The 25,569-nt window shown below is 36.8% G+C and overlaps 1 protein-coding gene across 1 annotated transcript in view; it reads right to left on the bottom strand.

Moving 5' to 3' along the window:
* Positions 1-3,648: 3,648 nt before the first annotated feature.
* Positions 3,649-25,569, bottom strand: part of RIOK1 (RIO kinase 1) — a 34,227-nt gene continuing 12,306 nt past the window's right edge. The window contains exons 3-17 of the mRNA XM_024552293.3: positions 23,276-23,366; positions 22,314-22,383; positions 21,039-21,081; positions 17,747-17,839; positions 16,324-16,436; positions 16,141-16,221; positions 15,094-15,180; positions 14,314-14,451; positions 13,961-14,064; positions 13,634-13,740; positions 10,602-10,667; positions 9,416-9,535; positions 8,020-8,073; positions 6,494-6,646; positions 3,649-5,277 (exon numbers count right to left, since the gene is read on the bottom strand). Coding sequence (XP_024408061.1) covers positions 5,167-5,277; positions 6,494-6,646; positions 8,020-8,073; positions 9,416-9,535; positions 10,602-10,667; positions 13,634-13,740; positions 13,961-14,064; positions 14,314-14,451; positions 15,094-15,180; positions 16,141-16,221; positions 16,324-16,436; positions 17,747-17,839; positions 21,039-21,081; positions 22,314-22,383; positions 23,276-23,366 — 1,431 coding nt within the window. The 3' untranslated portion in view covers positions 3,649-5,166. The remainder of the gene's footprint in view (positions 5,278-6,493; positions 6,647-8,019; positions 8,074-9,415; positions 9,536-10,601; positions 10,668-13,633; positions 13,741-13,960; positions 14,065-14,313; positions 14,452-15,093; positions 15,181-16,140; positions 16,222-16,323; positions 16,437-17,746; positions 17,840-21,038; positions 21,082-22,313; positions 22,384-23,275; positions 23,367-25,569) is intronic.

Below are 25,569 nucleotides of genomic sequence, written 5' to 3'. Positions count from 1 at the left end.
ATCTTGGCTGTGGAGAGAGGGTTATCTGGGAACAAGTGCTGGGAATAACCCCTCCCCGCCAACAGCTGGAAGTGAAAAGCAGTGGGGAGTCCATCCAGCCCAGGTGAGACAGAGGGCTGCTATAGATCCTTGTGTTCTCTGAATGACCCATGCATGGATTTCCTCGCTAAGGGAGTCACTCATTGAGCTTCAGTGCTAGGGCAGCAGCTCGAAAAGCACCAGGAATGTATGGGGAGGAACTGAATTGTCTGGCTTCAGAGTGAGGGCCAGGGGGAAGCTCTCTGGGAACTAAAGGGCTGACAGGTACTCTTACTCCTTTGCTGAACCCTCCCCACACACAGCCTGCATGTGCAGGTGGGCGCCAAATCTGAGTCTCCATCAAACTCCCCACACCCTGGTGATTCCCTGAGAACCCACCCCACCCAACTTATGTACAAGCTTGAATCTTTTTCAGAGGCTGTTACTTGTAAGTGGCCAGCCTCAGCCTGAGCTGTGGACTTTCCTAAAATCTCTCAAAGGTCCACAAATCCCAAACAAGTACCACTTGGCCTCAGTGTGCCCTGTGCCTCTTGCTAAGCAGCCCCCAGCCTGAAACTAGCAGTAGCCGGCTTCAGTTCACAGCATATCCTCTCCTAGGTGCCTCCAATATCAGCATAGGTAGCTAGTAACTGCAGATCACTTTGTAGCTCCTACCAGGTTGCCCTGGCCTAGGCACAGGCAGCTGCTGACCTAAGCCTGCAATGAAGCCCCTCCCAAGAGGCCCCAGAACCAAGACACCCACTGGCTGGCTTCAGACCACCACAGAGCACCACCAAATTAGCTCCCTAGACAACACACTCAAAGAGTGGACTCAGCAGGCACCAGAGCCCTGCTGTATTGAATCTCACTCGATGGGGTCAGCCCTCACACAACAGCTCATTCACTGTTGTCATGACCAGTCCTCACAGCCAGTCAGCCTGAGGGTTAATCCCACCCACTGACGTGCCAGCAGCAATCAAGGTTCAACTACAACAGGAGGTCACACACATCCCACAGAAAGGACACCCATGGAGCACCCAGCTCACATGACCAGAGAGACTGTGCCACTAAGCCTCACTGAACACTTACTACATTAGGCCACCCTGCCAACTCTGGGAGACACAGCAGATCTACCTAATCCACAGAAACAAACACAGGGAGGCAGCCAAAATAAGGACAATAAGAAACGTATTCCGAATGAAAGAACAAGAGAAATTTCCAGAAAAAAACTAAATAAAATGGAGGCAATCAATCACCAGATACAGAGTACAAAACACTGGTTATAAGGATGTTTAATGAACTTAGGGAAAGAATAGTCAGTGAAAACTTACACAAAGAGATAGAAACCATAAAAAAAAAAGACAGAAATGAAGAATAGATGGAATCAACATCAGATTAAATAAAGCATCAAATCAGCAATCTGAAGACAAGGTAGCAGGAAACCCCAATCCTCTGAGAGCAGCAAAAAGAAAAAAGAATTAAAAAAAAATGAGAATAGTTTAAAGGGCTTCTGGAACAACATCGAGGGTAACATTTGCACCACAAGAGGACCAGACCAGAAGGAGAAGAGGGCAAGTGATTGAAACCTATTTGAAGAAATAATGAGTGAAAACTTCCCTAACCTGGTAGAGGAAATAGACACACAATTCCAGGAAGTGCAGAGTCCCACAAGATGAACATATAGAGGCCCACACCAAGACACATCATAATTAAAATGCCAAAGGTTAAAGACAAAGAATCTTAAAGTCAGCAAGGGAAAAAGTTAGTTACTTACAAGGGAGCTCCCATAAGACTGTCAGCTGATTTCTCAACAGAAATTTTGCAGCCTGGAAGGGACTGGCAAGGAGTACTCAAGTCATGAAAAGCAAGGACCTACAACCAAGATCACTCTATCCAGCAAGGCTGTCATTTAGAATCAAAGACAGAAAGAGCTTCTTAGATAAAAAAAAAGATAAAGGAGTTCATCACCACCAAATAAATATAAGAAATGTTAAAGAGGCTTCTTTAAAAAAAGATAAATATGGATAAAATAGCGATAACTGTTACCCATCAATAATCACTTCTACTGTAAGCGAATTAAATGTTCCAATCTAAAGAGACACAGGGTGGCTGAATGGTTAAGAAAACGACTCATATATATGCTTGTCTATATGAGACCCACTTGAAACTGACAGACTGAAAATAAAGGAACGGAATAGGTATTTCATGCAAATGGAAATTTTAAAAAGCTGTGGTAGCAATACTTTTGTCAGACAAAACAGACTTAAAAACAAGGCTATAACAAGAGATTAAGGACATTACATATAGCCACGGTATGGAAGCAACCTAAGTGTGCACCAAAAAGCAATTGTCTAAAGATGTGGTATATATGAGGGGGGGCCCAAAAACAACCCCAGAATTTATTTATAAAAAAAAAAATTGTGTATTCTTGCCTGTTTAAACTTCAGTCACCTTCAAAGTACTCTCTATTTGAGGCAATACACCTATCAAGACTTTTTTCCACTGCTCAAGTTTTTGAACTTGTTGATTTTGATGTTTAGTGCTTCTGCCGTGTTTTGTTTCAACTCTTCCACTTTGGCAAAATGTTTCCCTTTGAGGGCTTTTTTCATGCAAGAAAACAACAAAAAATGTCATTTGAGGTGATATCGGGTGAACAGGGAGGGTGGGGTATGGGGGTCCTGCTGCTTTTGGTCAAAGAACACTCAGCGTGGTGTGGGCCGGTGCACCTGTGAATCACCCAGCACGAAATGGGCAAATGCCTTGAAAGTCTTCAAAAAAACATTTACAGAAGCAGAACACAGCCTCTCACAACAACACCTGCTGGTACACTGATACAGATGGGTTCCTAGAACACTCACCTAGTTGGGGGAGCCTACACCGAAGAGTCTTGCCCTTCAGAAGAATATTACCCAACCCTAAAAGAATGAGATCTTACCATTTGCAACAACATGAATGGACTTAAGGCTATTATGCCAAGTGAACTAAGTCAAATATCCTATGATTTCACTTATATGTGGAATCTGAAGAACAGAATAAATGAACAAGAACACAAACTAACTCAGACACGGAGGAGAAACTGGTGGTTGCCAGGTGGGATAGGGTTGAGGGCTGGGTGAAAAAGATGAAGGGATTAAGAAGCACAATTTGTAGTTACAATATAGTGATGGGATGTAAAAGTACACTATAGAAAATATAGTCAATAATATTGTAGTAACTATATATGGGGCTAGGTGGGTACTAGACTTTTGGGGGAATCCCTTCATAAGTTGCAGAAATATATAACCACTATGTTGGGCACCTTAAACTAATATATTGAATGTCAACAGTAATTGGAAAAAAAACCCCCAAAAAACATAAAACAAGAACTAGAATATCTTGAAGATAAAAATCCCCCAAAGTACACAGAATTAATGAATCTGGTTTGTATTCTCATTTGTTAGCTGTAGAATATTCCATTGTGGTGACTGTTTCATTGAAATTCTATTCCATATTTTGAACTTTTAAAATCCAAGAGGGGAAGATATTATATTATGAACATAATAAATTTGACTTAAGATTTTAAAAGCTCAGTTGAAACCTTCCCTGACAACTCCCAATAGCCCATCAACTCTCAAACAAGCAGGCACAAGGTTTAGTTTAAAGGAAACTAAGTTTATTTACAGAAATTGTTTCTGACACAAGGGCTAATGCAAGCATTTCTAATGTAAAGTATATGGTAATAAAAGAAATCTGATTTCTTCCAATATTTGTGCCTTTTTGCCATCTCACCCTCTTACTCCCTTTCACCCAAACCTGCTTCACCCGCATTTCTTTCCAACACAGTAGGTGGCAATTCCAGCAGCCTTTCAGTTGCTAGTCATAATCCCCGATGTCATCCTTTACTCTTTCTCCATATTCCTCAAATATTCCCTAGCACATCTAGTTCATTCCACTTTTGTGTTCTATCTAGAATCCAACCACTTCTCTTCATGTCCCCTGCTACTATCCTAGAGCAAGTAGTCGTCATCATCATCTCTCCTGTGGTGACTACAATACCCAACTGTTCTCCCACCCCATTTCCTTAATTCTCCCGAGGCCAGAGTGATAGCAATCTTTCAAAACACAAGTCAGATCTTATCATTTCTCTGCCAAAAACCTTCCAATAGCCTAACATCTTCTGATTTCATCTATTTTCTCCCTTGGTTATAAAGCTCGAGCCTCCTTTCTGGAACATTTCAGGCATACTTCTGCTTCAGGGCATTTGCTGTTTGCTTCATCTAGGATGCTCTTCTCTCCTGAGATGCACATGATTAATCCTCAAGTATGTGTTCAACTATAGCCTCAGTGTGGCCTATTTTAAAAGGGCAAATTTACTTCTCCCCCAGGCGTTCTCTCTTCTCTGCACTATTTCCCACCTGCTGATACACTGTTTTCACTTATTTTGTTTAATGTTGTCTTCCTATTAAAATGAAAACAAACTGAAGATAGCAATTTTTGTCTGCTATATTTACTGCTGTATCCCCAGCACCTCCAATACTCAAACATATGATGAATGAATGGACATGCCAAAAAGTTGAACCATGAAATAGCTTATAAACTGGGATGTCCTAGCTCAAAAAAGAATATTAAAGATGAAGAGTGCATTTTAAATGATCACCAATGTACACAGAACAAAGTTGCAGGAATGATTACAGCAATAGCCAGATGATTTCTCTGTAAGTGAAACTCCTTTTATACATACTATGGTTTTAATCATATGATTTCAGATAGGTCTTTAGCATGTGCAAACAAAGCAAAACAGCTGTTGCAGATTTGCCCAAAGTGCCTTTACACTTACATAATAGTGGACATTCATTACCTTTAAATATTTACGATGCTTCAAAAAACATACTGGAAGAGAAAAAATATATAAATATAATATTGTACAAAGTTCTTCATTAAAATAGTTTAAATAAATTCTCTGTCAATACCAGACAGAGCCAGTGACTGCATCTAGAAAACAGAGCTTGGAGCTTTTTTTACATAATTGCATGAGAACACCTGAATCAGTCTTCAGGCACTGTCATAATAACCACCTGGTTAAAATCAATATCCTATCTTATAGATGCAGCTTAACTTACAGGCAAGAAATGCAACCAATGGCAAAGTATTGTACATAATAGTTCTGATCTATTTCCCCTTTTTTGTTTTGGCTGTCTTCTCCTTTCTTTTTTTCACATGTTTAGGAATTTTGTTTTTTCTTTTCTCTCTCTGGGCTTCCTTGACCATCTTTTTTCTTTCCTGTAAAACAAAAACAAAAAATATCTGTGAAATACAGATAGAAGTAAAAAGCAGACTTGTTTGGATAACTTCACATGTTTTCCTATAGATCAAATTTTGAGTAACACTACTAATTCAATCAAGAGAAAGACAGTATTTAAACAAAATAAATTTTCATTTTTTCCTGATATCTAGCAGATTTTAAAGCAGCAAGAAGCACTATTTTAAAAGATGAGGTTTTCTTTTTATAAGAAAATTCCATTCATTTGGACTATGCATATTGCTATAATTAAATAAAAAGATACATGTAAAATAATAAAAAGTGTTAAAAATGATTATGGTTTGGTGGTGGAATTTGGGATGAAATTATCTTTTCTATAATACTTTTTAAAAATTATTGATTTTAAAGGGGGGGAGAGAAAGAGAGAGCGCAAGGGTATGAAACACCGATTTGTTGTTCCACTTATTAGTGTACTCATTGGTTGATTCTCGTATGTGCCCTGACCAGAGATTGAACCTGCAACCTTGGCATATTGGGACAGTGCTCTAACCAATGGAATGACCCAGCCAGGGTTGGGATAAAACGGTCTTAAAGGTATCCTAATAGAATATGAAGATAGCCAAACAGAAATATCCATGAGGACATTATTAAATGTTTGCAACTACTTTACAAGATTAATATTCTAACAGAAATAAAAGTTGGAAAGAGAAAAAAAAATTATTTCCAGTAGAGAAAGAGAGAAAAATGTGGTTAACATGTTGGGTATGTCTCTCAGAAGTCTTAAGACCCAACTTTATAAATTTTAAAAGATTAAGGTAAGAATGAAGAGTAATAGTTACACAGCTGTAACGTATCATCCAACCATTAGTGTCTCTTCTGTACAGCCAGGAGTGGAAGAAATAGTCTTTTAGAATCTGGAAACTCTGGGCTGTAAAGCCCCCCTGAAATGGCTCTTCAGTATCTCACCATGAGGCAACTCTAACATCAAGTGCATGACAATCATCTTTAATCAATGTATTGAATTCAGTGTGTCAAGGAGCTCCCATTAGAAGCCCAATCCCTAGATAATATTACAACCAAAAACAAAGTTCATGCTTAGGAACTGAAACTATAGTTAGAGGTATTTACTGACTAGTAACGTTTGCAGCCCCCATAATCTAGATACTTGAACCAAGGGAAACAAGAGTGGCTACGCTGCCATGGTAGAGAACAAGGGAACTTTTATTCTTGGCTAACCTTTTTATCAACTTCAAGGTCAGTGGTGGATTTCCTGGAACAGGCATGGTCTCCCTGCTCTTCAGAAGCTACATCAGAACACTCAGAGCTTCCATCATCTTCTGAATCAGAACAATTCTTTTCCTTAACCTGATTTTCTAAGAGTGCAGGCACCTTGAAAATATTTCAGAACCATGTTATTCCAAACCAGTTAGTTATCTATTGTTATTCAATGTGTAATGCTGCAACTCAGATTTTAGCCTTCCAGAAAAATTTTGAAAAGCAGAAGTCTATACTAAAACATCAAAACCACAGAATCAACACTAGGGAGGAAGCCTAGAAGTAGCCATGCCAGTAAGGCTCAAGAATATACTCAAATGAAGAAAATGGGGCTTTACTGGATGACCCAGAGCAACAAAACTGTTCTACTCCAGAAAAGGAGGCTGAGTTGGGATTTGGAAGTACAGCCATGGCTGCCTAACGATGGGGATATGTTCTGAGAAATGCATTGTTAGTGATTTTGTCATTGTGCAAACGTACAGCCTAATGCTGTAACTGCACGTGCTATACTTTTTATATGACTGTTAGTGCAGGTCTATTCACACCAGCATCGTCACAAACATGTGAGTAATATGTTGTACTATGACGCTGTTATACCACTAGGTGATAGGAATTTTACTCCATTCTACTCTTATGGGACCACAATCATGTACATACGGCCCGCTGTTGACTGAAACACTGCAATGCAGTGATGACTGTGAAATACAGACAGAAGTAACCAACACTTATTTGGGTAACTTTACAGCTGTTTTCTTATGAATCAAATTCTAAGCAATGATTACTGTTAATTTGATCAAGTGGGAGGATGATATTTAAGCAAAAGAAATTTTCCTTTTTCCTGAAGTTTACCAGTTTTTAAGGCAGCAGGAAGCACTTTTTAAAAGGAGGTTTTCTAAGAAAAGAACCAAACATTTAAAAGGCAATTCTTCGCAAAGATGACAAAATAAACTTTCAAAGAGCAAACTGAGATCCTTCATGTTTAAGCCTTTAACTAAAAACATTAAAAGAAATAAGAACTGCCTTTATTATTGCTTAAACTAGAATTAATCCTCGTCATTCTAAAATGTAAAACAAAACAAGACTGTTTTAAGAATGTAACACTACAGGAATCCAGCACTCCAAGACTGTTAAACTCCTGAGATTGCTTCTCATACATACTTTTAGGCCGGCTGTAAAACCATCAAGAAGTACATGGTTATCATTAATAACTTCACAAATGAAGACCAGGATACAAAAAGGATCAATGCCTCAGCTATAACAACAGAGCAATTCAGACGGAGAATGAAAAATAAATCCTAAATTTCTGTATTTCAGTCTTATGGTTAAAAAGAATGAACACAAAAAGGGCATTTCTGAAAATGTCATAGGCTTTGCAAGTATATATTGTTAAGAACTATATCATTGTTAATTCTAATAATACTTTACATTAAATTATATACCTTTTAAGAGTTTTCACATAAATAAATAGCAACACATATTCTTTATACCTTCTGAACGCCTGACAAATCTTTCTTCAATCCTGTGACGGTTTGGTATAGAATCTTGTAACCACAAAGAAAAAAACAAAAATTAACATAAAACTAGACAATGAAATAACACACTCCAGTATTAATATATTAATAAAGAAAACTGTGGGCTAAATGGTATTTTGTGGGATTATAAAAAGGTGCCTAAAACTTATCTCACAGTAACAAAGAAAGTAGTATATATCATGGGTGTTACTCTTGTCTGGTATCAACAGATTCCAGCCCACAGGCCAAATCCCACTGACAGACTGATGGTTTCTACCGATGAACATTTAAGATGAATTTGATGATGGAAAACTCTAACTCTGAATCTCAATGAAGTGAAAAATATTCTCCTCCCCCAAGTAACTCCATTCTTCCATTAGTAGACCTGTATCATGAAAAGCTATAGTCAATTATTATTAAAGTGTTTTTGATTTCATCAATAAAAATTTGGAGAAAATTTTTGTTTTTATAATGACCTACATAATATAGCCTCAATTTTGCTTCTTGGCCTGCAAAACCTGAAATATTTACTGTATGGCCTTTTTTAAAAAAAATTTATTGATTATGCTATTACAGTTGTCCCATTTACCCCCCTTCACTCCACTCCACCCTGCACACCCCCTGCCTCCCACATTCCCCCCCTATAGTTCATGTCCATGGGTCCTGCATATAAGTTCTTTGGCTTCTACATTTCCTATACTATTCTTAACCTCCCCTGTCTATTTTGTACCTACCATTTATGCTACTTATTCTCTGTACCTTTCCCCCTCTCTCCCCCTCCCACTCCCCTGTTGATAACCCTCCATGTGATCTCCATTTCTGTGGTTCTGTTCCTGTTCTAGTTGTTTGCTTAGTTTGCTTTCGTTTTTGTTTTAGGTGTGGTTGTTAATAACTGTGAGTTTGCTGTCATTTTTACTGTTCGTATTTTTGATCTTCTTTTTCTTAGATAAATCCCTTTAACATTTCATATAATAAGGGCTTGGTGACGATGAACTCCTTGAACTTGACCTTATCTGAGAAGCACTTTATCTGCCCTTCCATTCTAGATGATAGCTTTGCTGGATACTATTTACTGTATGGCCTTTTAACAGAAAAAAATCTCCAGACCCTGAAATACATGTATTAATGGATCCAGTATAATATCCATTTATATCCTAGACTTTTATACAAATTTTCCTTTTCTACAATTATAGTTTTAGATTCATTCAAATGTGTCATTTTCTTTCATAAATACCAATGAATTCCCTTTTTACATCCAATGTGCACAAAGGACATGTTAACGCAAAGGGAATTAGCCAGCTCACTAGACTGGAAGCCAACATTCAAGACTGCAGGTCTGGGACAACAGCTCCATATAAACCCAGCTACTCACATTGTCCTGTTGGGCATTCATGGCCATGTCCTCTTCCTTCAATTTCATCATTATATCCATATCCCTCTCATAATTTTTTACTTCATTCAAGGTTCTAGGAATATATGCTCGCTTAAACACCTAACACACACAGAGGAAAAGTAAAATTGAAACTGTTACATATTTCTTACTTTCACTCAGCATCCTCACCCGCTATCAAGTCATAAAAAAACAAGAATCCACCATCATCTACAACACTAATGCTCAGCCAGGCTGTCTGCACAGGCCAGTGTTGCATGTGCTGTGTGCTGTGCTGAAAGTAATTTGTTACCAATAATAACAGACTAAATATGATTTAAGGTTACCCTTAGAATAACATTTCTCCCTCCTGCTTTGCGTTACAAATTTTTTTTCTGAGTGGGAGAACAAGGAATATAATTACCTGGCTATGCCTTACAAAGGAACACGTTCTAACACAGGAATATCACCCACTCTGCTACCATGAAAAAAGGTTCAGAACTGCTGATAAATACAGGGTACCTTATATTTATCCAGCACACTAATAGCTGTGAGAATTTAAAAAATAAAATAAAATAAAGCTACCTACAGATCACCTTCGCAATACACTGACTCCCAAAATTAAAATATTTTTTTTACCAAACATAAATATTTAAAATCTATGATGTTACTGTAATCAACATTTAAATCATTTAAAAATCCACATTTGAAAATTGAAACAGGCTTTTTCTTGTTGAATCATATACTCCAGTAGGTTCTTTAAAATGTTTTCCATCTAGGGCAATGGGCTAATGGGTTGATGAGTGGAATAATGTTGGTAAGTAACATATTACATCTCAAGGAAATATCATCATTAAAAAAAAAACTGCTTATCTATTAAAAGCGAGTTCATGCCTTAACAGTACTTTTTAAAAATATTTACGTACTAGGGAGAGGAGGGAGAAAGACAGGAAGAGAAACACTGATGTGAGAGACAAACATCGATAGGTTGCCTCTCACATGTGCCCCAACCAGGGACCAAACCTGCAACCTAGGCATGTGTCCTGACCAGGAAGTAAACTGGTAATCTTTTGCTTTGTGGGATGACACCCAACAAACTGAACACCAGTTAAGGCACCTTAACAATATTTTTAAAAAGACATCAAAGCACAAGTGTTTTCTAAGGCTGTGAACAGATGGTAACTCTTACCTCTTCATCTATATGATCTTGGCTGGACCTTTCTTCCTTGGTCCTTTGGGATGCTATTTCCATGGCCTTGAGAAAAAAAAACAATTACTTTTCTTTACATTCAACCTTCATGAGATAGATCCATTTCCCAACTTAAGTATAAATCTGTTCTAATCTCTCTTGGTATCACCTCTTCACAAAATAAAGGACTTGGTGTACTCCAGTGGTCAGGTTAGTTCTCCATGTTAGACCCCACCAGAAAGATTGCCATCGACCCAAAAGTAACAGAATAAATCATACTTGGCTAGCCTCAGGGAATCCTTAGCTCCTTCCACAAAAGCATTCTACTCTTACTAATTTTTAAACAACTAGCAAAAATATTTACTAAAGGAAAACTGAGACCCAAAGAATGAAAGAACCATTCCTTAACTCTTGAGCAGTGAGTGAAGGGCATCAGAGTGGGTTACCCTCTAATTTGAGTATATGGCTCTAATGCTGCTGCAGCATAAACCACTAAAGAAAGCAATCTGAACAATGACTGACACTAAAAACATGACAAAGGTTCTACAGGATTCTTTGGCTTATAAAACTATAAAACTGAAGATTTGTTCTCTATTTAGAATATACAGAAAAAAGAAAGAAAAGTATTAGGTGGCTTTTTGTTTTAAGATCAGATACTAAAATTAGTGTTAAGAGTTAAGGAATAAAAATTATGTGATATTTAGTCATTCAATTAACATATGGGATTACCTACTATTGCCAGGTACTAATTAGGTATAGGGAATACAGGAATAAAATCCCTGTCTTTCAAGAGTTAATAGTCTAGAAAAGAGTGACAAAACCCTTCTATCTACTTCTATAATGGTTACATAACATGAAACTGCAGTTGACTTTCCGTATCTGTGTATCTATATCCATGGGTTCTGTATCCCCAGATTCAACCAATTTTGGACTGAAAATATCCAAAAAGAGTGTTAACAGCATTGTTGACACATACCCTGTATTTAGGCCTATGATGACTCTATCTGTACTGAACATGTACAAACTTTGTCTTGTTATTATTTCCTAAATAATACAACTTAACAAATATTGACACAGCATTTACACTTTATTAGGAATTGTAAGTAACCTAGACATGATTTAGGGTATACATGCAACTATTTATAGGTTATATGCAAATACTATGCCATTTTATACTAGGGATTGAGCATCCTTGGATTTGGTGTCCTCTAGAAGGGTTCTGGAACCAGTCCTCCTGGGATCCTGAGGGATGATGGCACAACTGTTGGAAATAATTATTTCTGCCTGATTTCTCAAGAAAGCTTTCTGATCTGAGCTTTAAATTTCATTCAACAAAGAAAGATAAGCAAGGGTAGAAATGGGAAGGCATTCCAAGGAAAGAAAAAATATGAAAAGATACGATAAAATTTGAAAACTTGTGTTGGGGCATATATGCCATGTGTTCAATATTCTACAATTCAGAGGTAACAAGAAAAATAGAAAACCTGGACATCAAAATTAAAACCTTGTGCTTCAAAGGATGCAATAAACAGAGTAAAAAGGTAGCCTATGGAATGGGAGAAAATATGTGTAAATCATATGGTGTTAATAATATTCAGAATATATAAAGAACTCCTTTAACTAAAAAAAAAAAAAAAAATCTGATTAAAAAATGGACAAAAGACTTGAATAGACATGTCTCCAAAGAAGATATACAAATGGCCAACAAGCACATGAAAAGACACTGAACATCATTTGAGAAATGCACATCAAAACTATGTGACACCACCTCATAGTCATCAGGACAGCTACTCAAAAAAACCCCACAAAAATAAAGCAAAATCGAACCCTTGCACATTGTTGATGGATATGTAAAATGGTACAGTCACTTAGGAAAACAGCATGGGTGTTACTCAAAAATTAAAAGTAGAATTACCACATGATTCGGTAATTCCACTTTTTTTTCTTAAATCAGGATTTAAGATACAAGGATACATTTACCAATTTTGGGGGGGGTTAGGGAGAGAAAGAAAGAGAGAGAGAGAGAAACATCAATGTGAGAGAGAAACATCGACTGGCTACCTCCTGTACGTGCCCCAACTGGGGACCGCACCTGCAACCTAGGCATGTGCCTTGACGGGAAATCAAACCTGCAACCTTTCGGTGCACAGGACGATGCTCCAACTAAAGACAACACACTGGCCAGGGCCAGTAATTTGACTTTCGAGTCTACGTCAAAAGAATTGAAAGCGGTGTCTTAAAGAGATATTTATATACCTATGTTCACAGCAGCATTATTCAGTAACAGCCAACAGGTGGAAGCAACCTAGGTGTTTACAGATGGATGAATGGATAAACAAATGTGGTATGTACATACAATGGAATTATTACTCTGTCTCCCAAAGAAGGGAATTCTGACACATCCTACACCATGAATGAATTTTGAGGACATTATGCCAAGTGAAATAAGTCAGCTGAAAAAAACTAATGGTGTATGATTCCACTAATGTGAGTAGTCGACATCATAGACCAAAAGGAGAATGGGCTGGGAGGAGGGAGAAATGGGAAGTTAGTGTGTACCTTGTGAAAAGCTTGTTTCACAAGATGTAAAAGTTTTGTGGATGATTCGTGGTGATGGTTGCACAACAATGTAACTGTACTTAATGCCACTGAACTGCATACTTAAATGGTTAAAATGGTAAATTTTACACTTTGTGTATTTTACCACATTTTTAAAAATTGTGTGATTCAGAAAGGCCTCTGAGAAACAAGGGAAAGGCATTAATGACCAAAAGCTAACAACAGGTTTCTTACTAAATGTTTATAACTTTTGACAGTCTATGTAATCTTGCCTAACAATTAAAGTCAAGAAATTTGGCTTTACCATTGGCTTTTTACTATACTTTTGATTCCCCAGCTGTGAAATCAGAAGGAAAAGATCTCAGGAAGCTGTCAAATGAACAAAAATTATGCTGAGCAATTTCTCAGAAGTGCCACTTGAAGGCGAATTACTACTGCTGTTTTCTGTTTTTTTCCTTCCTTGCCCGTCTCACCTTTGAGAGATAAGCATCAATGTTCTCCTGCGTAATTGACGGGTCTGTGACAAATTCGAAGAGTTCCCGCACAGTCATCACAGCAACGTTGTGCTTCAGAAAGAAGTCTGTCAGGAGGAAAACATTTGTGACAGCTTTACTAGAGAAAAGGTTATTATTCCAACAACTTTACAGTTAACAAAACAATGAAAATATACCACTGGCAGCTAATGGTATTAGTGTCACTGCATTGAACGATTTAGTCCCAACATTTTATATCCCCAGCTTAACAGAGTACATAACTAACACACACAAATAAGCTGGTAAAAAATTAAAATTTCCACTCACCATTGACATTGGCACAATCTTTTCTCAAGAACTCCAAGGCATGTGGGTGGTCATGCTCCACAGCCTGAGAAACATCAATGATGTACACACCCCCACCACTGTACCTGTGGGCCAGACAGGCAGGGACTGTGAGAGACATCAGCAAGGTACACATTCCCCTATGGTAACGTGAGGGCTCAATTCAACGACTAAGGTCACCAAAGGCAGGAAACACATCCTATACTGTGACCATGTGGAAGCCAACTTTGATAATTTTGAATTTAGCATGGCATCTTGGGTTGGGGTGTTGTTTATTTTTTTTAAAGGACATGAAATGACTTATGGGAGGTTTCTAAGGGACAAAACACACTCACAGCATGTTAAATTCACTGAGATCAGCATGGACAAGTCTGGCATCTTGATACATTATCCTCATGTACTGGATGACCTGCAGGTACAACTCCCGAGCCTTGGATTCTGATAACTGGATGTTTTTCAGAAGTGGTGCTGGCCTTTAATAAGAATAAAATGAACAATGAAGGTAAAGTGACTAAGACAAGTTTTCTTGCTTTACACTACTTTGTTATAGGCACTTCTCTTCTATAACTCATCACTGAACAATCTGACTCACAACAGAGGTACCACTCCACAAAAAGCTGTCAACCAACAGGTACTTCCCCAGCTTACTGTACAAAATATTCCTCAAAAAACAGTGAAGTTTGTTATCTTGAAGCACTGTGAGACTTAAAAAGGTAGAATAAATTTTTAAAAATATTGTATTTACATATTCTTACAGAGAAGGGAAAGGGGGGAGAAAGAGAGGGAGAGAAACATCAATGTGAGATACACTTACCAGCTGCCTCTCACACGCGCGCCAATAGGAACCCAGCCCACAACCCAGGCTCGCACCCTGACCGGGAATCGAACCTGCAACCTTTTGCTTTGCAGGACAATGCCCAACAAACTGAGACACATCAGTCAGGGTGGTAAAATAAATTAATAACTCTGTCTACTAATACAGTGCGAAAGAGTCATAAAAAATATTCCAAGATAAAACAAGCTATTTAAATAGAAAATATTCATGTATTGGGTAATTCAAAGCACTTAGAAATATAATTCTGAGCATGTAACTATTGGGCCTTCTACGTACTCACATGTCATCTTTACCAATGAAACCCATGACAAGAACATGACTTCTTAGCAGGATAGGTTCTGGGCATGGGATCCCAGCTGTGTTTAGCCTGTGATATTAAAACAGACAAAAGGACAAATGAAAAGTCAAAACAACATCTAAAACAAATTACAATAGCTGCAGTACACGAGATTAATACTACTGTTGGAAAATGTACCACAGCCTCTCAACTGTACTATCGTATTTCAAAAACTACTAAGACATTAGTGATTTAAAGTCGCACCATCATGCACCACAAAGAACACAACAGTGGCAGTTCAACCACAACATCCCAAGGCTTGTATCATTCTATCCAATTCCAGAAATATTGAACTGTGGAAAAAATGTGCGTCTTAGAGTTGACAAAACACAGCGGCTACGTCTGCAATGATCTTTTGAAGTTGATCGGCCTGAACAACTTATTAGTGAAAACAATGATTAGTCAGGACTCATACCTAATAGCTAAGCACATACATGCAGATTTCAGAAGGGCTTTCAAGACAAGCATTAGTACCTGCTTAATACTAAAAGAGCCAGTGTGTCACCTATGACAGCATATTAGAAGGTGTCAGCTCAAAGAATATAGAAATGTGTCTAAAACTGGACTGAAAGAAGAAAAGGAAACTGATAAACAAAGAGTTTTGAACCTAACAAAACTTTCTAAAACTCTAATACCTATTTAAAAATGATGCACCAATCTCACCACCTGAGTAAGTCACTTCACTGCTTAAAATCCTGTAACAGCTCCTTATTATCCTCTACAAATTCTAAACATTTTTACATGGCTTCTAAGGCTCTTTAAATGATCCAGCCTTGCTGTATAAATGTGAATCCTGGGTTCTTAAAACAGACAAGATAAGGTAGCTCCTCGTTGTCCAGAAGTGTGTTTCAGCTTACCTCAGCAGATCTAACAGAACTTAACAGCCCTGCTGTGTCCCTACCTTTGGACAGAACCCCCTGGGATCTGCCGGTAGGAAAGAGCTGAGGCCAATGCCCAGGGCACAGCACAGACACACCCCCAGATAGTCACCTGATCAAGTTCCTCATTTCTTTTTCTGCCCAAGTTTTCACCATTTTTCTGGGGTTTCCTTTACAATATCCATGACGAAACCTTGAACAACAAAAATATTTGTTATTTAAATCATTCCATTCTAGTTTTTTTTTTTAGGATTCAGAAATTAAGCCAGTTGGGAAAAAATACATCTGAGCTCACCTGAATTCCCCGCTTACATACTTATCCCGATCTTTGAACACCAAAATAGAAGTTTTATAAATTTTAATTGCTCTGCTCTCTCCATCTGTTGTGCTAGCATGGTATACATTAGCCTATTTTAAGTCAAAACAAAAGAAAATTAAGTTTGGGTTAAATAAGTACAAACAGTATTTTACTTTTTCAATTTATTTGATTCTATCCTCAAAAGTTAAAGTCAAGTGAACTGAAATAACATGCATAAGGAACACTGTCATCTTTTGAATATGTGAATTAAAAGGTACAATAAATATAACTCCAAATTACATATGTAGTAAAATCCAATTTAAATACACGTGAGAGGTGTTTTCAAACATTTTTATATCTCAGGCATGTGAAAAATATTTGAAGACATCCTTACAAGCTCATGATTTATAAATTGAATTTTACTGAGAACTGCTTCCCATAGAATGAGTTGCTAATTTAGCCCTGGCTTGTCTGGCTCAGTGGATTGAGTGCTGGCCTGCAAAACAAAGGGACATCTGTTCAATTCCCAGTCAGGGCACATGCCTGGGTTGCAGGCTGGGTCTCCAATAGGGGGCATGTGAGAGGCAACCACACATGGGTGTTTCTCTCCCTCTTTCTCTCTCCCTTCACCTCTCTCTAAAAATAAATAAAATCTTAAAAAAAAAAGACTTACTAATTTAAAAATACCATGTTTGTCTTTCTGCATATCCATATATAAAAAAATGAGAGACAATAGCTGACTCACAGAAACTAGGCCATAAGCCCCACCCCTATTATTAACTCTCTGATTAGGACTCAGGCCTGCAGTAACCCGACCATTAGGCTTACTGCTGAGCACAACTAGCTGGGATCAACAATGTGGTAAAGTTACGGCAGTGAAAAGGCACAATTATGTGCACAACTTCCTACCTATCTATAAATATTAATAAAGCCATTTTATTTTATTATTTTTTTTTCATGTTTTATTTTATTTTTTTTATTTTTTATTTTTTTATTGTTATGCAATTACAGTTGTATGCCTTTTCTCCCCATCCCTCTACCCCACCCCAGGTGAACCCACCTCCCTCCCCCGTCTCCACCCTCCCCCTTGGTTTTGTCCATGTGTCCTTTATAGTAGTTCCTGTAATACCCTCTTCCCACTATCCCCGCCCCCACCCCCTACCCCCGCCCTGGCTATTGTTAGATTGTTCTTAACTTCAATGTCTCTGGTTGTATTTTGTTTGCTTTTTTCTTCTATTGCTTATGTTCCAGTTAAAGGTGAGATCATAAAGCCATTTTAAAAAATACTGATTAAACTATCCTGGCTTATATATAGTTTTTCCTTTTAAAGGCACATGTTATTTCTAAGTGCCTTAGTTTCATTTGTTATCTGAAATAAGAACTAACATGAAAACACTCAGGTATCCAAAGAAAAGCTCACTTCTTTTCCTGTGCTAATGCAGCCATTTATCTCTGATATGACTCCTCTAGTCAACATCTTGAATAATATCATTCGTGTTCTGGGATCCAACACCTAAAAAGAAATGCAAAAACCAGAAAGTTCAAAAAGATATTGAAGAATTTGACAATTAATAAACTGAAGAGCTTAACTGTACCATGAAATCCTGGTTGGCTAAATGAGGATTACTATTATGGAGTTTTTATTTAATCTAATTTTTAGTAAAGAGAATAGGAGGTGAGGGCCAAAGGAACCAGAGAGACAGTAAACCAACAAGGTCATTCAGTCATGGAAATCAAAGGCTACCAAGTTCAAAGGAAGCAGTAAATGACCCTACACCAGCATTTGCTAATAGAAATATAATGTAAGCTACATAAGCAATTTTACATTTTTCTAGTCACCACATTAAAAGATATAAAACACATTTAGATGTATTTATTCCAATATATCTAAATCACTATCTTTTTAGTATGTGACTAATATAAAAGTTACTAGTGAGAGATTTAACATTGTTTTTTGCCCTGTCTTAAAGATATGGTGTGTATTTACGTTTATAGCATGTCTCAATTCATATCAGCCACATTTCAAGTGCTCAGTGGCCACTCTCTTTGAACCAGGGGTCAGCACCCTACAGCTCACGCGTCATCTCCAGGCTGCAGCTTGCATTTCTACAGTCTTCAAACTAAGAATGGTTTTTTACATTTTAAAATACTTGTTAAAAAAAAAAAATTGTGCCCTGACTAATGTGGCTCAGTTGGTTGGGCATCGCCCTGCAAAGCAAAAAGTCATGGTTTGACCCCCAGTCAGGGTGCATGCCTGGGTTGCAGGTTTGATTCCGGTCGGGGCATGTATGAGAGGCAACTGATCGATATTTCCCTCTCACATCAATGTTTCTCTCCCCCGCACCCTCTAAAAATTAGTAAATAAATAAATAAATAAAATCTTTTAGTAAAAAAAATAATTTCTTAAAAAAAAATAAAAAAGAATTGTCAGTCACAATGCTTATTTATTCTTTAGCTCTTTAAAAGAGTTTATGGCCCCTTGTTATAGATGAGTAATCCGGGGAAGGGTCTCCTTCAAAGTCACAGCAGTCAGCTTTGAGTAAAAAAGACCCCAAAGTCTTCTTTAACACAAGGCAATGAATTAAAGTCTGCTCCTGTCCATGTCTGAAGATGAAGCAGCCGCATATTCACATACAATTTCGAGGGATACCTGCACAACTTCTTCATGGCTCAGGCAGCCCCTCCAGCTCTATTAAGTGAGCCAGTGTCAAATGGCCAAATCTAACTATACGAGAATAGCAATTTTTCAACTGGTGTGCTGCTAAAATTTTTAAAACATGCAATACCCGAGTACATAGTCAGGGGCACTGACCTCTTCCGTTAGATTGTCAAAAAAAAAAAAAAAAAGACAATAGCCAACACAACAGTAGCTGCCCGGTATGAATGAATCAAAATTATACCTATGTTTTTTGTCAGATTGGCAAAAACTATAACACGGGGAGGGCGGGGGGTAACAATACATTTACAGTTGCAACATCACTTTCTTTTAAAGATTTTATTTAATGTTAAGAGAGAAGGGATGGGAGGTAGAAAGAGAGGAAGAAATATCCATCAGTTGCTTGTCATACCCCTAATGAGGACTGAACTCGCAGCCCATATGTGCCCCGACCAGGAATCGAATTGACAACCTTTTGCTTTGTGGGATGATGCCCAACCAACTGAGCCACACTGGTCAGGGTTCATTGTGACACTCTTTTGAGTTAATAAACCTACTGTAATAATCATAACCTGAGTGTCTTTTTCCATACAAACAACTGTAAAGGTACTTTTGCCCACCCCTGCATATGTTTTGGTATTCTGTAGAATTTTAGTTACTAGTTTAAGTGTGCCACGAGATGAAAAAAAGATTGAAAATCACTACTCTACGGTCTGTCCTTCAATGAGATGGCTGTGGTCATGCCAGAAACCTAAGGCTTGTACAAACAAAGTAACCTTAAAAGACTCCAGGACTAAAACCCAAACTACAAACAGTGGCAACTGGAAAATAATGAAAGGAAAGTGAGTGAACAGGTAATAACTAATATTCCTTCTCTACTGCACAGGTAAACAGCAGGAGTGTAAGCTGGTTGAGCATAGAAATCTAGATAGAGACCTGGGCTTCTGCAAAACTAGTAGGTAGCCAAGTTAGGGAAATATAAAGGACATATGAAAACAGTTTAAAAATAAAATAGGGAAAGAGAAATATAAGATAATAAACTTACAAATATATGTTTTATAAAGACACCATAAGACTCAAAATACATACTGTCATTCAAAATTAATTTCATAAGAGAAAAAGAAGGGGTTTTCTGCCTGAGTCATTTTAAAGTCTTTGAAAGTTAAAGCTGCCTCATCTCTTGAGCTGGACTGCACTTTGTTTTCAATCACACACACACACAAATCACACAAAATAAATAAATTAGAGGACTATGAAGACACAGACCCAGATCTGCTCCTGCCAGACTAAATGTGAAATTCTCCACTTACACAAATGGTTCCAGAGCACAAGTTGGGTGTTACTCCTTTGGGGATTGAGGTAAGTAATAGAAGGGATGCTTATGTCTTAAACCAAAGAGGCCACTATTCCAAAATGTGTTTGTGCATATGTGTATGGTGGAAAGTGGGTGATAGGTTGCAGTAGCAATGTTCTGACCCTTTTTATCACTTTGTTCACATAAAAAATCTGGGTCTATGCTAAAATCCGACCTCAACCCTCCACATGTGGGAAAACTAAGGGCCAACTTTTCCCCATTCTTGAATAGAAAGAACCAAACAAGCATACCCCAGTGATTTCTAAACCAAGTAAGGGATTTCTAACTGAAAATTTTAAGGCATTACTTGTGTGTGTGTCGCTCTCACACACTACCACCCATGTACTTTGGGGAAGATACCTGACCTATCTTCTGAGAAAGTTCACAAAATTCCTGCAGACCTTGTCTAAGACAAAAGATATCTAGTTATATAGTCAATCCTGTTTCCCCTTAGAAGATGAAAGCATTGCATGGTGGCTTCACAGGGCCACAGAGTGAGGCATCACTCCAATTTGTCTGCTAATAGTTCTATTATAAATAAAGCAAAATGTAGATCTCTAAACTCAAACCTATAAGGAATAATTTTATACAAGAGTAATTTTAGGTAACATTAGAATTAAGCAAGAAGGATAAAAGCAGGCTACAATTCAAAGAGAAAAGAAATGCTACTTTAAATAAGAACTTGTAACATTTACATTGTACCTGTTCTACAGTTGCTCTGTCTGCCTTATCTTTGATGCGATACCTAACCGAAAACAAAATAGTAAAGGTGACATTCAAAATTCAGCCAGAGAAGCCAAAATAAAAAGGTTCTACAGGTACATTATCCCATGAAATTCCTTAGTAAGTAGTTTCTTTAAAAACAGATTTCAGGATCTTGTAGTTTCATCATTCAGTGAAACTTCTTTCATTTCCCCTTAATAAGAATTCAGTTCCCCAGGGCAAAAGGAGCACATCTGCAATGAAAAAAATTCTATTCATATTTTAGAAGCATTAAATAAAAAGAACAGGTGAGGTAATGTGAACTATGCTATAAAAAAGAAAAGATTAAGTCTATACTGTCCTTCAAATCTTTAATGATTCTATTACTACAGAATTAAAGTCAATTCATGAGGCTTTCTCTTTAGAGTGCTTTTCTTCAGACATAAGTCAAGACATCATTTGAAGATAGTTACTGAGTTCTGTATTAAAATGCAAAATCTGATTAGCTTCAGCTCACACACTAAATGACTCAATTGGTACATTAACCTCAGCTAATAAAGATTCAAACACAAAGATTCAGACACATCAATGAGATAACAAATGGCCATGGTGTTTCTCAAAAAGCTATTATCTCTTGTGCATACCAATAAACCAGAAAAAAATTGGTTTTTAGTCAGAAGAAAATTGGTTTTTAAGTTCAGTTCTGACATTACTAATTGTATGATCTTAGTGTCATTCTCTATAACATATTGTTAATGCCTCAGAGTTAACAGCATATAGAAATTAGGCAGATCTTACACAAATGGTTTTGAGAACAGAAGTATAAATGCAATCTGTTTTCAGTTATAACAGTATTCACTTTTAAATCTTATCTTGATTTTTAAAAAAATAATGGAAGGAAACAACTTTTAATAAATCCTAAAAAGGGAGCATTTTTATGCTAAGATTTTAACTTTTTAACATTTAAACAGAAATTTACAAACATTGTTATCCTAAGAGCACATTTTTAAGTTTCATAATAGTACAGTTTTACCATATATTTCTAAAGAAGACTCATTTAATGTTTTCAACTTACAATGGCTTAAGAAACCCTCACTTAGTATACAAAAAAAAAAAAAAAAAAAGTTTAAGTATACAAAAAAAAACCCCACCCAAAACAAAAAAAAAAGAAAATCCTTGGCAAAAGAATTATAAGAATTATGACCAATACACCACTTAATTTGTCTAGAATTAGTCCCTATCCACCATATTTTTAATAGTTAAAATATTACTTACATGTCTGCTTCCTTTTGTCTAGACTTTTCAGTGACTTTATTCATGACAGAATCAGTAACATTTAGCTTATCTAAAAATAGAAAAAAATCCACAATGTAAACATGTAGAACAGAAAGACATTAATAGTCTGTCTGAATAGAATACTTCTCCCCTCTTCTGTACTGTCTGAATATTTTATTATACATAGAATATATTTTAATAATGAAAAACATTTTTCATGCTTTTAAAGGTAAGCACTAAGTTGTGTTTCCTTAATAACAAGTGTCACTTTAGTCACTACAGCTATAATTTGTGAGCCATAGAAATCTAGATACAGAAACCCCTAAAAAATACTGTATCTGCCTCTGCTGAATTTCAGACACTTAATATTTTGTACAACTAATATAGATAATTCAACTGCCTGGATTCCAAGTTTAATTCTAAAAACTTAAGTTTCATTTCAAATTATAGTCCATGATAGGCAATGACAGGTTATGAGATGCTGTGCTATGTTAATAAAAAGTCAGTATCTACAAGAGAAAGATGACCATGCATTTTTCAAGAGGTGGTAGCTCAAAACACTCTGATTCCTTACATTCAGCAGCTCACTAAGTGATTAATGCCTACATAAAATGTCCTTGGTAAACAAAATCTAATTATATTCAATGTTCTAGTAGTTTCAACATCCTACCATTATATAATCCAACTATAAAACCTAATACAAAACAGACATTATAACTTGAAGGTATCTGTTACTTTGTATTTGTACAACAGGCACGAAAACAGAACTGAGAAAGCATAAGCTCAAGTCTTTCCCTTAAAGCAAAGTTTGTAAATTACTAAGCATTTATTTTCTCCAAGCATTATTCAGTCAGTAACACTGAATATACTAATTTCTTGATCCAATAAAATTTTATAACATTTCATGTATTTCTGAAGAATTTCCTCATGGCCTAGTGAGGAAATATATTTTAGAAACTCACCTAGATTAATTTTATTCTCATATTTTCGTAAGACCTTGTCTGCTGGAGTAGACATTTTGGCTGAATTACAGCTGGAAGGCTGTCGATTTGCCTAGAAGAAATGAGTCCCAGAATTTAAGGCACTAGTTATATATACAAACCTAAGGTTTATCATCATATGTTTTTTTCCTTGGTTCATTGTAACTATTAAAGCATCAATACTTAGAGGTGTACCCTAAGGAAAGGTAAAAATCAATCAAATTGGCTCAAAAAATTTTTAAAGGCATCTGAAATACAAGGTGAAAGTTACTGGCTAAAACAATGGGTTTGCATAATCTGAGTGGCTTTGTCAAAACCTTTTTACAACATATTCCTCATTATTTAAAAAAAAATAATGCATTTTTCTAATTTGGCTTATAAATCTAGAACTTGAACATGTTCATTTGGGCCCAAAATAAATAGTAACGAGCCAGGACCAATAACCAACTGGTTCTAAGAATTTCACTCTGGGCCTAGTATCTCAAGAAAAGACAAGACTGAGAATGAGGCTTAACACTTAGGTGCGATGTACAAACTTCAATAATGGCAAAAAGAGAAAAAGAGGAGGTGACATCCAGAACACATAAATACGAGAAGAGAGTATACATAAAAAGGGCCTGTAATAATTACTGATTCAACCCTGTTATAGAAGCCTGGAACTTGGAGGCTGAGTTGTTTCTTGTTTCATAAAACTTAAAATTTTTCCCATTAAGAATAAATTTTAAGATAAATTTTAAATTAAAATCATAAAATTTCACAGTACAAAACACAGATAAAATTTTAATCACCTATAATCCCAAGTGCCCAAAGACAATAGTTAACATTTAAGTGCATATAGTTATTTCCCTATCTTTACTAAAATAAATTACACTGTTGAAATTGCTAAATGTCTCACCCATGCATCAATCAATGAAGAAGTTACCAAAACAAGACTACAAGTGTGAAATTTCTTTGGTTATTTTAAAAATGCATGCATTCTAGTCCACAATAGAGTTGTTTTAATTTTCAAATAAATATTTTTTATTTTATCCCCTCCCTATCTTTTCAGGTACCTTTATGCTCCAGTAAGATGCACTATATTAATCCCATGGCTCTGTAAACTCCTGACACTTGGTACTTCCAGTTTGAGAAGCAGGCTCTACATGGTTTGGTAGCTTGTGTTTTGAACATGGTAGAAGATGGTAGATCATGAACATATTTCCACATCATTAATAGAGTCTTCCATTGTAACATTTTATGGCTGCATAATATCCCATTCTGTGAACCAGCCCCATAGCAAATTTAATCAAGGTTGGTTTATTTTTTTTCCCTTTCTTTTTTTAATCCTCACCCAAGGATATGTTTTAATTGATTTTAGAGAGAAAGGAAGGAAGGGAGATACAGAGATACAGAGGCAGAGACAGAGAGAGAGAGAGAGAAAAAGGGAGAGAAAGGTTGATGTGAGAGACAAACATCAATTGGTTGCCTCCTGCACACACCCTAACCAGGGATCAAACCCACAACCTAGGTATGTGCCTTGACTGGGATACAAATGCATCAATACTTAGAGGTGTACCCTAAGGGACACCTTTTTTGGCATACTGGCCAACACTCAAACCGACTGAGCCACCTAGCCAGGGCACGGTTGTTTTCAAGGTTCCGCTACTAGAAACAATACTGGAGGATCATTTTGTAGCTAAATCTTGGTACACTCCTAGAAGAATTGCTGAGTAGTTATTTTATAAGCTTTTATCAATACCAGCTTATCCTCCAAATACTTGTATATATTTATTAGACCATCAGTTATATATATTGTGTCTCTGTCAGCCTTATAGGTTAAAAAAAATAAGGCATCTCTACATATTTAATCTGCATTTCTTTAATTACTAATGAAATTAAACATTTTCTACATTGGTAGAAAACTGACTCTTCATGTCCGTTCTTGAGATTTTTAAGCTCATTATTTTATGACAACTTCCACAACTCTTTCTGAACTTACAGATTATGGAAGGAATCCATACCTGTGATATTACCAGAAATATGGAAAGAATGAATAAAAATCAATAAAGGCGGGGCTACAGAGCAATATAACCTAAAGAAAATCTTTCAGTTACTCAATTCCAGAACCAAAAAAAGTCCTTTATAAAAAGAAGATGGGCCCTGACCTGTGTGGCTCAGTTAGTTGAGCACTGTTCCACAAAGCAAGGTCGCTGGTTCCATGCCTGGTCAGGACACATGCCTGGGTTGCAGCCTGGTCCCTTTTCGGGAATGCGTGTGAGAGGCAACCAATTGATGTT

The sequence above is a fragment of the Desmodus rotundus genome, chromosome 3, assembly GCF_022682495.2.
Source record: "Desmodus rotundus isolate HL8 chromosome 3, HLdesRot8A.1, whole genome shotgun sequence".
NCBI classification, from domain to species: Eukaryota; Metazoa; Chordata; class Mammalia; order Chiroptera; family Phyllostomidae; genus Desmodus; species Desmodus rotundus.
Note: the sequence above shows the minus strand (reverse complement) of the source record. Positions and strands in the feature narration are given on the sequence as shown.